The sequence below is a fragment of the Calonectris borealis genome, chromosome 2 (genome assembly GCF_964195595.1).
Source record: "Calonectris borealis chromosome 2, bCalBor7.hap1.2, whole genome shotgun sequence".
Lineage (NCBI taxonomy): Eukaryota > Metazoa > Chordata > Aves > Procellariiformes > Procellariidae > Calonectris > Calonectris borealis.
This window is the reverse complement of record NC_134313.1, coordinates 21,379,877-21,393,733: the sequence shown is the minus strand read 5'-3', so window position 1 is coordinate 21,393,733 and position 13,857 is coordinate 21,379,877. Positions and strand designations below refer to the sequence as shown.

General features: G+C 35.2%; 1 protein-coding gene across 1 annotated transcript in view; it reads right to left on the bottom strand.

The window, feature by feature from the left end:
- The window catches only part of ANGPT1 (angiopoietin 1), a 181,356-nt gene that overhangs the window by 80,253 nt on the left and 87,246 nt on the right, over window positions 1-13,857 (bottom strand). The window contains exon 4 of the mRNA XM_075141280.1: window positions 7,769-8,001. Coding sequence (XP_074997381.1) covers window positions 7,769-8,001 — 233 coding nt within the window. The remainder of the gene's footprint in view (window positions 1-7,768; window positions 8,002-13,857) is intronic.

The window sequence follows — 13,857 nt, the reverse complement described above, 5'->3', positions numbered from 1 at the left end:
CATTTTATTGCATTTTATTATACAGCGTAACTTGGAAATTAAGGTATTCTTTCCTGATCAAGGTATGAAAATACTTTTATTTTTAAATCATGATGATTTGGAATTAATATTGTTATTATGTAGTTTTAGAAAACAAGAATATAAAATTAATCTGTTCCAATGTAGATACCGTCATATAAATAACAACACTAATATCATCACCCTCTAACAGATAATATGGAGAAAAAAGGTACTTGCAGATGCAATTCACCTCATCCTACGACAAGTCACTTGACAAAAGTGCCTTTGTTGACTCTAAAGGAAGCCCAGACCAGGACTCGACATCTACACTGTAAATGTTAGGTGAGTCAGGTGAGGCTGACTCCCAAAAACTCTTGCTTGATCTTTCTGAGCATCTCTGAAAAACACATATCAATACAGAAAGTCTCCAAGGGAAACAGGAAGTCTATAGCACCTGAACAGAATAAACAAGAAACACAAGATAAAGCTGGTGCTGATGTGTATGTTTAACTGAATATCTACACAACTGCACAAAGACAACCCGGCCTCTGACTGCAGCCCTGTAGCGCTTTCCACTTCAGTGGGTCCATGTGCTCAATCGGATCCAGCTACAGGAAGGGTAAGGGGACTCCTCTTCCATGACACTAAGTGCAAAACTAAGATTCAATTTTTGCCCAGCTTTCAAAATATAAATAAAGGTGATCAAGAAGTGGAATGCATCTTTATAATAGTCAGCTTTGTGAATTGTGGGTAGAAGTTTTCTGATAGTTATCTTCTGATCTCTTTTTAAACTAAAGGTATTTCTGTTATTGCTTTAAGATATCTCAAAAAATGAAACCGCTTGCTCATAAAATCTCTAAAGCAGGAGGAAGTAGAGAGAAACTGAGCAAACGCATGTTTTCAGTATTCTTGAACACACACTGTCAACCTTAGCTGAAGCTATTTGCTTTGACACCTTTGGGGATCGAAGTAGGACTTCACGACAGAATAAAATAAGTGTGGAACACCAGATGGCTTCAGTGCATTAAATGAGGTTTTGTTTAAAGCTCTGGTGTGGTCTCTCCAACTTTGTCAAGTATGTGTTTTTTAATTTAATTAATATTAAGAAAAATAACCTTAATAAAAAAATTGGAATTCATAGATGAAAAGCATCATGTTTTGTTATTACATTGCAGTATGTTATAACACATTGGTAATAAAAATGCAATTTCAGGTATAAGAAAAAACTTACTGTCACTTTACTCATGCATTCTTATAACCATGTTTCAAGCACTCTCCTGATCCACCTCAGTCCTACAGCTTGCAGCCAAGTTGGTCAGAAAATTCTGTGCATCTAGCAAAAGTCTTATTTTGTTTGCTTCTATGCTTCAGAAGAAAAATAATGAAGTGACTGATATGCCATACTCTAGATTTCTGCCTCACTAGTTATGTCTCATCATGTTGAGAAAAACCTTAGCAATGTCAAGGATGAGGTACAAACAGGAGGCAAGTGCTTAAGGAATGAAAAGATATTGTTAGGGAAATGGTACCAGACAAAACATGCTGTCACTTCAAAATATATATCAGATGAGTACCAATATTATTTTTTCCATGCACAGAAGAAAAATGACCAAGAACTATATCATCACCTTACTCTCTACACTGCTGTCTAAAATCTATTAGATTTTAATATCTTCATTATTATATTCCAATATATGGCTGAATCAATATAATGTAGAAAATTTTTCTTGCTGAACACAGTCCAAACACTAAGATTTAAAATTACCTTTCAGAACACCTGAATCTGTTATTCTACCCTGGGATTCCCACTGGGATTTTAATTTTTTTTTAAATACTAGCTTGTATTATATAAGGTGTCTTTGAAGTCTTTCTAATGAAGTAGGCCAGGGGTAATTCTGCTTATGTCAATGGAGTTTCCCCTGTGCCTGTAACCTTTGGGTCATTTCTTTGAAGTTCTCACTCTATTCTCACTCTCTTCAGCATAATTTTAACATCATAACAACAGTGGTCTAAGAAGTGGAATAGACTACTTACTGTTTAATGTTTTGAATAAATTAATTGCTATGCTTTTAAAAGCATGAATTCGATTAAAATAAATTTTTGGACATATTTACTTTTCCTGCATAACTTTCTAAAATATGAAAACTACCCATAACCCAGGAGATTTGTACCTTTTCAGAAATGCCAGACCCAGTAACCACGTTATTTACTTCATGAACTCGATAGGCACTTCTGGGGAGGTAAATTCCTAGCATATATGTGTATTATTTTGAGAATTAAGCTTAGCTTCTTGTCAGCATTCAAGAGGAAGCTAATGCTTCATTTCTCTCCTACTAGGAGGTCACAAAACCAGACATTCATGACAAAACTTTCTCTACTGTTCCATTAGTCCTCTGAATTATACAAGTTTAGATCAAACTAAATGTTATTATGCAGTCTAACAGACAACATAAAAGACAGGAAAAGAAAAATAAGTTTATTGTTAAATATACTTTCCCATTGAATTTTTACATTCCGTTATCCTGTGGGAAGGTGTACTTGGGCAGCTACCCTAAGTTATGCAAATTAATGTTAACACAATAGACACTCTAGATCTATTTTCTTCTACTGGAAAAAAAAAAGAACAATGCATTTGAAAATATATGTGACTTTTGACTGGGCACATTTTGTGTCATTTGGCTTGAAACATAATTTCCCACTGGACCAATACAATTTCTGAATTACTTGGTTTGAACTTGTATACACTTCTTTGATGATTATATTATCTATTGCTTAACATAATTTGTCAGCAATGTTCCAAAATGCTTTATCCATCCTCAGACAAATAATACTCAAAGTATTATGAGGAATGAACAGTTTAAAGAAAACAATAATCACAAAATCTTTGATGACCTTTGCAAAGAATGATGTGATCTCTATCCAACTTTATCTTATACAGGTGAAGGACTTCTACAGTCTTGGAGATAGATGTGCAATAGCTCTATGGTGATTAATTAAGCCTTCACCTCAATGTTTCTATTTCTCTGTCTTTTGTTGGGGAAAAGTAAAAGTTTCAGGCATCAGTCTATATTTGAATTTGGAGATTACTTAATCTTTAAAAAGTTACTTTAAATTTTCATCATAATGAACAATCATTTCAACTGGAAAGCTAGTGTCTGCTTTTTCAGAAATTCTATTTTAGAAATGTATTGGCAGCTGCTGCCAAGATTGTTGCCCCTGCCTAAAACATACATAAAAAATGTGACAAATCTATTTAGGCATAGACACAGGCCAAAATGGAGACATGTGAGTCCCCCTGGTATCCTGCATATATTTGACACCCTGTAGGCTTTGTGACCTATTAGAGTGTCTATTTTAAGGATTACATGCAACTGAAATCCTAGAATCGCTCACACTGGGACAGAGGTGGGTGGTATTTTGGAAACCAATCTCACAAACAATTCCAAGTTTTACAGGTGGCCCCCATCCCAAAACCAGTCTGTACCAAAACTGACACTGACAGTGGGATCTCGATTTTGTATTTCGGTCCACCTATATTTTAAAAAATTATCCTTTGTGTGGCTTTTACTTTTTTCTCTCTTCCTCATTTGCCTTTATATTCTTCCGAAATTCTCTTAAAGTTTGTCTAGCCATGGTGGAAGTACCAAAGCAGATTTCTTAGGGTTGTCATCCAGTACTAGGGACTATGTTAGCCAAGCTTTTCAGAGTGTAAAACTAAACAAAAGCAGTTTCTGTTCAGCCCTATATCTCTACACTGTTCAGCTATATTATTCACAGGCTCCTCGCAGGCAAACTTCTGAAAGTTTCCCAACTTATTTAAATTAATCTAAAAATAAATCTTCTGATATGATGATGTCATTACTGGAGGAAATTTAGCTCATGTTTTGTAATCAAAAAACAATGGTTATCACCAGCTTGGTTTCAAATGAAGTTGTTCAGCTGTTTTATTATTATTTTACAAAAAATAGTTTTAAAATAACTAATTTCAGTTTCAGAAATTGGAAAATCCTGAATACTATGATTTACCAAGGAAGAACATAATTTTTCTGTCTGCGACTTATCTTGGGGGATATTTTTAGGTTTCTTGATACTGATAACAGTTTTTAAAAATATATACACGTACATGTAATATAAAATATATCTACTTACATTTTAAATTTATGTTTGAAAATTCAACAAAATTATTTAAAGCCATTCTCAAAATACCGCAGGGTTTAGACTTTGCAATTCCTTTCAACTCTTGTGTTCACCCTTAGGAAGTTACTCATTTTTGACAATCTGGCCTTCTAGACTTGACGCCTCACTTAGGTTGTGCTTCCTTTCAAAGATGAGTGTCCCTAGTTAAAAGCCTGAGGTTTTTAAGAGCACCTATCCTTTGCTAGCTCTTCAGCTTTCTAATAATTCAAAAATCTTTATCAATCTCAATGATATCTAGCAACCTTTATTTAACTCAATCAAGTACTATCTTCTATCAGTGGGAAATATCTCTTAATGTTACTGGCTGTTCCTTTTCTCCCTACCATTATTTATTTTGTATGCTTCCATAACAGCATCCCACATACCTTCTTTCCCATCTAATAGTTCTGTATGTTACAGCTCTCTCTCCTCATATGGAAGTCGTTCCAGGTCTCTAATTATTTCCATTGTCCTATTCTTTTCTGGACCATTTCCATTTCTGCTATATCCCTTATGAAAGTAGATGACTGAGATTTACCAAAGTATAAGACAGAAGTGGTGTCACTGATTTATGTATCACATTTTGTTATTCTCTATCTGCAAATAAACACCAGTTCTCATAGCATATTTTATGTTTTGAACATTAGTGCACACATAAAGACTTGTGTAAGACTATCTAAACTTCATATTTTTGTGAGAATTTAGAGTAACTCCAGTTGTACTTCCCAGCATGCATACTTTTCTATCTTCAACATATATTTGCACAGAGTGAAGCTGGTATTATTTTCTGGTACAACCAAATGCTTTAGTATTCAGCCTTCATTAGAGTGGTCTTGTGCTCCAGTATAATATTATTATGGCTCCTTTTTCAGCTGTGAATGTACTTAGCAAAAATGTTGGTCAGCTAGACTTAAACAGACAGTAAGTGGAAACATTTCTGCAATTATTTCTCTTCAAATTATTCTCTTTAAATAAAAAAGGTATCCAGGGAAATTCTGAACATGTCAATAGACAAAAGGTAATGAAGTCCAAAATCAGGAGTTTGAGTTAGGCTATTAAAATTCTATTTAGGCATTTAGGTTATTCAGCCTAGAGAAGAGAAGTCTTCGGGGAGACCTTATTGCATCCTATCAGTACTTAAAGGGGGCTTATAAGAAAGATGGGGACAAACTTTTTAACAGGGCCTGTTGTAACAGAACAAGGGAGAATGGTTTTAAACTAAAAGAGGGTAGATATAGACTAGATATAAGGAAAAAAATTTTTACAATAAAGGTGGTGAAACGCTGGAACAGGTTGCCCAGAGAGGTGGTAGATGCCCCATCCCTGGGAACATTCAAGGTCAGGTTGGACGTGGCTCTGAGCAACCTGATCTAGTTGAAGACGTCCCTGCCCACGGCAGGGGGGTTGGACTAGATGGCCTTTAAAGGTCCCTTTCAATCCAAACTATTCTATGATTTTATGATTCTATGATTTAACTGTGCTAAGCAACTTTTGCTTCCACAGTTCCTCAGGAGTAAAAAAACTGCTGAAAATTCAGGTTTTCAGGCACCTGAATTTTACCCAGGAGCCCAATTTTAAACATTCACTGCTGTAATCCTCACTCAAAGTTTTTATAAGAAGCAGCTGAGGAAACTAAGTTTAGGAGAAATGTTGGTTTGTTTGGTTTTTTTCCTTTGAATCAAATTCAAAATTATTAGAAAATCTGTTTCTAACCTTAAAAAGAACTTGCAGTATGTCTCTGTATGAGAATAATATATCTTTCATTTTGATATTAATTTTAAAGTGCTCCTGAGCTCTATTAGAACACTCTGAACACAGCTTTGCCAGGTTTCTTTGCCAAAAGACCATAAAATACAATAAAGGATTTGCATTGCATCACAGTGTTTCTCTACTGATATGAGAACAGCCTACTATGAAGGATGTTATTTAATTCAAAATGCTGGGGAACAGTATAACAGAATAAGCAGAAGGGAACATTTACAATGAACATGAGGGGGGGAAAAATTTTTTTTAAAAAAGTAGTCTATCAACAACCAGCCCAAGCATGCAACACTTCCAAAGGAAGAGATGTAATCCTCGTTACTGGAGCAGTTCAGATTTAAGCCACACAAGTTGCATGGGAATATATAGTAGAGAGCAAACCCACACTGCCTTGAGCTGAATAGTTTGAATGATCTAATATGTCCTTCTCCCACTTAAACAGAGTATTGAATAATGATGCAGGTGACAAGGTTTTGATTGGGGGGATGGGGTTGTTCTTAGGGGGTTTTGTTTGTTTTTTGCTTTTTGGTTTTTTAGATAATTTATGGCACTTAGAGCTCTAGAATTACAATGAGCAAATACGCTGGGCTCTTTGGACTGCTGGTACTTAACCTCGCATAGACCTCTTTCATCCATGCTTCCACACTCACTGAATGACTAGCACAATTCGCACACCTACAGTTTCTCTCTAAGTTTACGCTGTACCCTCTCTCAGAAGGGCTTTGATGGCTTCTTCCCAGATGGATATTATTTTCTTTCCTCAACTTGATTTTCCCCAGTATTTTTAACACTCTGTATGCCATACGAGGCACAGCTGTTAATCCCCTTTTAGCTGTTATTCTTAGCGTATGCCTTTTCTCTTACATTCTCCCTTACTTTTCTTCTTCCCTCTCTTCTGTATGACTTTGCCTTGTTTTTCATAGTTACTAATTTGTTCTTTCCAGTGTCCCATTTCCATCCTTTACAGTGGTCTCTGTTCACCCATCTTCCTTGACCAATTCTGATGAGAGGAATTTTTTTCCAGAGACATTTTGCAGTATCTTTAGCATTTGAAAAATGAAATCCTACCTGAATTTCTTTCTCAGTCTCTGAAAGAAACCTGTTTACTAAGAAAGGCAGACTTGAACAGAATTGTCCTAGAGTCTTTGTCAACCCCTTCTTTCAAACGATATTATTTCTATCTTTTGTGTTTGTAGTGTGCCTAATGTACCCAGAAACAAACAAACAAAATCCAGCAAGGCAGAAGGAAGAAAAATGATCCCTTATTATAAATAAAATCTCATTCAAGAGAAGAGATACATCTTTTGGATGTCTACAGCATCATAAGTGCCTACATCCAAGTTCATCAACATTATAACCCATATATATGTATAAAGTTCTGGGTTACTTTCCTTTGTTCAGTACCCTGTTCTCTCTTTTGATTGTAAAAGAAGTCTACAGTAAATAAGATATAGGCATCTATAAAGTTAACATCCATGGTTGGTTGGATGGTTTCCTTCCCAGCAGAAGGAAAGAGATGCTCAGAGGAACAAATCAGTATTGCTAATGTGAAGTCAATGGAGTTATGGCCTACATCAGCTACGGTCAAGGTATAGCAACTCAATGATATTAAATTCAAAAAATGAAAAATGGCCAATAGTACAAGGGTCGGCCTCAGCACTGCCTGAACCTTATTTGATTCGTGGGTTCTCATCAGCTCATTTGTCCTCAGTTATAATGTCCTTTTCTTTCTTGGCATAAGCTTATTATGTTCTGCCTTTCCAAAAATTCAGGACTTCCTTCAGAAGAAATTTCCTAGTATTTCTAATGTTTTATAATGCTACTTTCTTACCTCCTTCCTTGGAACAGAGGGTGATCAGAGTGTGAACTGTATCCATCAATTCAAGCTGCTGTTTCTGCAGGACACTGTTATTGCTTGTTGCCTTGTTTAACTGCTTCTCTAGTTCCTGGATTACGTAGCTTTGTCGTGTGACCAAGCTTTGTAGGTTCTCTTTTTCCTCCTTCAAAGTGTCCAGCTCCTCTTTATGCCTTTCTTCCATTTCTAAAATTCTGTGCTCAAGTAAACTAAAATGAAATAAAACAATTAGTATATATTGTTTCATGCCAACATATTTATTAATACAGAAAACAGAACTATTTTATTTTTCACCATAGAATTCAGTACATAAATAATTTATTCTAAATAAGTCACACCTACTAATTCAGCCCATCTAAGGTTCCATTTTGTGAAGTTTGCATGCTGTAATGCTTAGAGTAAAGTGCATGGAACTACATATCTAGTTGTTACACCCATCCAAGGGCACAAGCATAGGGCCAGTAATACATATGAATATAGAAGAAGTTCAGGCAGAAAAGCTTAAAGTAGGCAAAGGAGGGAGAAGAGCAGGGCATCAAAGAGGACATCATTGGTAGTATGGATACTAGTATTTATTGATAGTGTGGAAGAGTTTGTGAAGGGCCTTACCACTGAATGGAAGATAAGCATTAGGAGCTATGGAATACCATCAAGGCATATGGAACCCACAATAAAAATACCATTTGAAGTGGTCTGTGAAGCTGGGAAAGGAATTGTGCACCAGATGTGTGGTATCTGCTTTCACATCAAGAATAGTACTGTTTCCCCAAAAGATAAATCAGAAGTTTGCGTTTTAAGGTAGGATTCTCTTGTTTTCCTTGAGTCCACATAGATATCCCCCCCTTTTCTGGTTCCACAAAAGGCTCCTCAGATAGAAAACTGTTTGACATCATACTATGCGACCTGCTCACATCAATTTTTATAAATAATTTTACACATGTATGGAAACACTTTCTCCTGACTAATATTCTTTTTCTAGTACCCTCTCTGTCTTGAGTCGGAAGTGTACCATTTACAAAAATCAAAGGCATGTCAGACTATATCTAGAAGAATAGAGGAGTTATAGACATAAAGGACAGCTAATTTCTGCCAAGAGTGAACAATAACTTCTTTCAGGCCAGTGCTTTGATGCTGTGGTGTGAGTTTAGCAGAAAGATTTTATTAGTATTAGATAAAGAAATTAATTCAATCCCTCTGCTACTTTCTGTTCAGTAATTCTACTGTATACGCCAAAAGAGGTGTTTCTCATGCCCATAAACCAACTGGTGGTTACAAACTTGCCAACAAACTGCTTCCTGTTCAAGTCAATCTCAGGTTTTATCTATTTGCACTCTCCCGCCACCTTTGTTTTTACTTCTGGATAATAGATCAGTGGCAAAATGCCTGCATAATTTCAGGTCATTTAACCTAACTGAAGAATGTAATAAAATCCATATGGAGTTGTTTCTACTAGATATCACAGAGCCTTAATATGAGCTGTTACAAATGATAACAATGCAAAGATTAAATTCAGGCCCTGGATTTGCTGTACAAGCTCGAGTAATATAAAACTTTTTTTTTTTCTTTTTTTTAAATAAAAGAAACCAAGCAGCAAATCTCTTTTTCTGAAACGTTATGAATGTGGGACTTACAAAGATACTGAAGAAAATAGACTTTGTAATATCAACGTACCTAGTTCTGTGAAAACCAGAAGGATCTGGGTAAAGGGGGAAAAAAAGAAAAGATGGGAAGGGGAAAACACTTTTTCGTGGGGACCCAAATGCAAAGGGGAACATGATATCTCATTCTAAAAGGCTCATTAGTTAGTAATGAAAGCATAACAAGATTCGGTGGACTGGAATCAGATGATAGAAAGTTTCAATCTGAAACAAAGTATGGATTTTGAAGCCAAAGAAAATAAATTATTTTAACACCTTCTCAGACCTGTAGCTGATTTTTTTCATCACTTGAACTCTAACATTAAGCACGATGTGTTTATGTTCTAGACTCATACGGATTTTTTTGAGAAGATTTATGTGGAAGTCTTTGAGCTTTGTTATGCAGAAGGTCAGACTAATTAGTTTAGTTAGGCAGAAGTGGTTGAAAATGTTCTGATGGAACTGGTTTTAGTCATAAAATACTGTTTAACAAAATAAAAAAATGTTCTATGTGAATTTTATCAGTTCTGTCCACTTTTTCATGAAAATTATTGAAATGCTCATTTTGACTCTAGATTTTAAATTTTCTGATAGACTGTAAGTTATATCAATGCACTTTGGATAGGAACAAGGTGGGACCTGGGCACAGTCTGTAGGGTGCTAGATGTGGCCACATCCCAGTCTGACATCTTACAGTCCATCGAAAATGTTGTGTATTGTCAATGGAAGAGAAGACGTCATTCTTGAAGCCAGAATATTGCTTTATAGTTAAATGGTAAGTAAAGACAAAAAAAGTTCCCTTTATCTTTGTTCATATCCTAGTACAGTATAGGGCACTTCCCTAATTCCACAACATCCTATCTGCATGTCCACATCTAAATGATTTCCAGATCTGAATGATTTCATGTAAAAGAAAGAGCCTTTGACAGCCACAATTTGTGCATTGCATTATTTGTTTCCCACCGTAGCCTAAGACCATAGCAAATGAACCCATGGTGATGACAGTCTTATTTGTAGCAACACTGGCCATGTCAAGCAAGAAGGAAGAATGTTTAGAGCTTCCCAGTTTGGCATCTACAGAGACAGACAACAAGCAGATGTTTTACGGCTTTAGTAATGATACATCCTAATATATATGAGTAGTGTGTCAACATGTGGTAGAAAGATGGGAGTGTCACAGCACTTGGTTCATTTACAGTTTACTATGTAGATTAAAAGTCCTGTTATTATAAACTGCAAAATTAAACTCTTTTAAGGAATGCCTATGCATTTATGCAATGATCTTTTTATATCCATAAATCTATAACAGATAAGAATAAGTCCTGAGGATAGGACCACTCCCCGTATTCCTGGGAGAAATCCAAAACATGCATTGTGTTTTACTAAGAATCAATGAGAAACCTTTGGCCAAAGCTCCACATGAACAAAAGCAAACACTTCACATAGATTGGGGATTTCTGCACTGGTCTATTCCAAAAGGAAGAAATCCTTAAACAGCATGAGAAAAGCTGCTCTTATGGCCTTTGACTCCAATGTGACCAGAATTTTTCATTTGTATTGTTACATTCATATTTATTATAGCTCGTTTAAATTTAAAAAAAAGTGTTAGAAACCTCATCAAAAAATCTTGAAACAGGTTGAAACCAATTACAAAGGTATTTAGAGTTGGTTTTTTTTAATAGTTTTGAGACCACTCTATTCTCTTTTTAGATTGTGACATCAGACAATTTCTAATAGACAAATACCATGAAGAAATAACTTTGCTGAGTGCTTGGTAAAGATATTTTCTTATTTTTTTAAAGAGGCATTGTGAAGTCAGAGTTAAAATGAAAATATTTCTACTAGTTTTCATTAATGACTATTGCTGACATAAAATACTAAAGAAAACAAAAAGAAGGCTGTCTCTATACCAATTAATCCAACAATCTGTAAAGGTTGACTGAAATTGTTACATAACATTCTTTTATAACACTTTCTAGTAAAATCTTATGGGCATGATGTATTGACTGGCTCTTTTTTACAGTAAGTTTACTGTATATGCTTCCTATACATTTAAAATTCCTATACATTTCCTATATGTGTGAAATTCCTATATGTTTGAAAACATTACTGACCTAGACAGATGAAGCAGTCATGCAAACTACAATACCCACAATAAAAATAAATCACCATTCACTAGAAGCATCATATATGTATATACATATATACACACACACACGCCCATACACATATATATGTGTGCTTTTTATAATTTTAACCTTCAATTTGGGGAAACAAATCAGGCATTTGGGGAACAGAATGAAGTTGTGAAGAAACAAATGTTGTTAACATGGACAAATATCAATATTATCCATTGGACAATGACTCTTTGGAGTCATTATCTAGAAGACAATTAAATTAAAAACAAACACACACCCCCACCCAAACCCAGACAAACTTAATTTTCCTAAAGGTTAACCATGTTCAATGTCTAACCTACTGATTTTGGCGGGGCTAGGAATCTATTTTCAACCACACAAATGATACGTTAACTTTGTCAGGATATAAGCCAGAGGGATGCCTCAGTGCAACTGTGCTGTGTCCAGCTGACTCAGAAAAAGCCCTCTGATAATGCTGGAGAGGGTAGAAGGCCTGAACAGAAGTCAAAGAACGACTTGCAGTGAAAGCTGCTGTCATTTTGAAAGGTGATGGAGTAGAACATATAGAAAGCACTCTGGTAGCTCTCTGGGGAGGAAGGAAAGTCTGGTTTAGACAATCTGCCTTATAAGGTAGGTAGTTTATTCACTAATCCATTCCAGACCATAGCAGTTTAAGAGACCTTTTTGTTAATCTTTGTTTTCAGAGGCCTCGGTTTAGACATGTGAGAACAGGATATAGACCAGATCTTAGAGATGGACACCTTTTGCATTAAAATGATCTTTTAAAAAATCTGGATTTATTAAAAAAACAGATAGAAACATTTACTTTGTTGAGCTATTCAATAAATAAAGACAAGTAACATCACACTAGAAAAAAATACTTTGGCTGTATACATGTGGTTCTCTTGTATTATGTATGTATGAGAAGACAAACAGGTAGAGGATTTAAACGCTCACTTTTGAGTGCAAGAACGGTATTTTCTCATTGAGACAGCTTCTTTGTACTTGCTTTTACATGAGTGAAATTTTGCATGTATTGTTAGGTGCTGACCACTCATACTTTGATGGTCTGATATTGTCTGATCAGTTTAAGGAAATAAAAAAAAAATGTAAAAATATGTGTCCCCATATTTCTCAAGACCAGTAAAGTAATTAATTGGTTACTTACCATCAGTAAATCTATTTTTTATACCAATGACAAGAGAATTCCATTTAAATCACAAAACTGAAGTGAAAAATCTGGATTTATCTTTTTAGTATATGCGAAACTTGCAAATAAGCATATTGTGTTTCCTCATCTTTCACACAGTCGGATGGAAATTCAAGAATCATTCCTGAGCCCTTGCCTTTCATAGGATACAACAGTTCTTGTACTGAACGTGTTAATCTAGTTTGATTGTCTGCAAATTCAAGCTGGATTTTATGTTTAAATATCACTTCCACTATTTATTGCTGGAAGATCCAGTATTCCGTTATATTTTTCTTCATTTGTTTCATTTGAGTAAATAAAAAGTTGTTTTCACCCCTGCATATTGAAACAAATGGCACACAATAAGTTAAGCACAGCTGGTACACTCTGGAAAAAAAAAGGGGGCTCATAAAGGCACTTAAGCAGGGAAATCTTTCAAGAATAAATCAAAATGGTTTTTAGAAAGCTCTTGTGGGAGAAAAAATGGCAATGGAAGAAACCACCATTTATATTATAGTGGGTGGGAACCCACAAAACTAAATTATTTATGGCATGAGAGCACTCAATAGAAACATGATTCTGGGGCAAATGTGACTCTACTTATGCCATGGAATATCTTTCACTGCAGTGAGATAAAAAGGAAAAAATTGGCCACTCTTCCCAGCAGAGGCAGGAAGTAAAGAGAAAGGCCAAGAATAGATATATTTCTAGTCTAAAGAACATGCATTGGTCCCCTGTTGATATGCAGTGTTCATTTTATTTAAGGATAATATACAAATTACTATAGTACATCAACAATCAGTTGTTATTAGTATAAGATTTTGCATTACTTTCATCCAAAATCCAGTTCTTTAAAAGTGATTAAGATTATTATTTTTATTTTATATAGAGGAAATTTTAGCACAGAGAAAGAAATTATCTGCTCACAGTACACCATCTGTTTTGATTATTTTTGTAATGATAATAGTTCCTACGCTCCTTCCCACTGTGGTGTACACCTACAGCAAAAGAAAGTCCTTTTCCAAAAAAGCTTATAGTCCACATAAGCAATGCGGATAAAAGGAGTTTTCTCTGTTTTATTGACGTGAAAGTGATATGGAG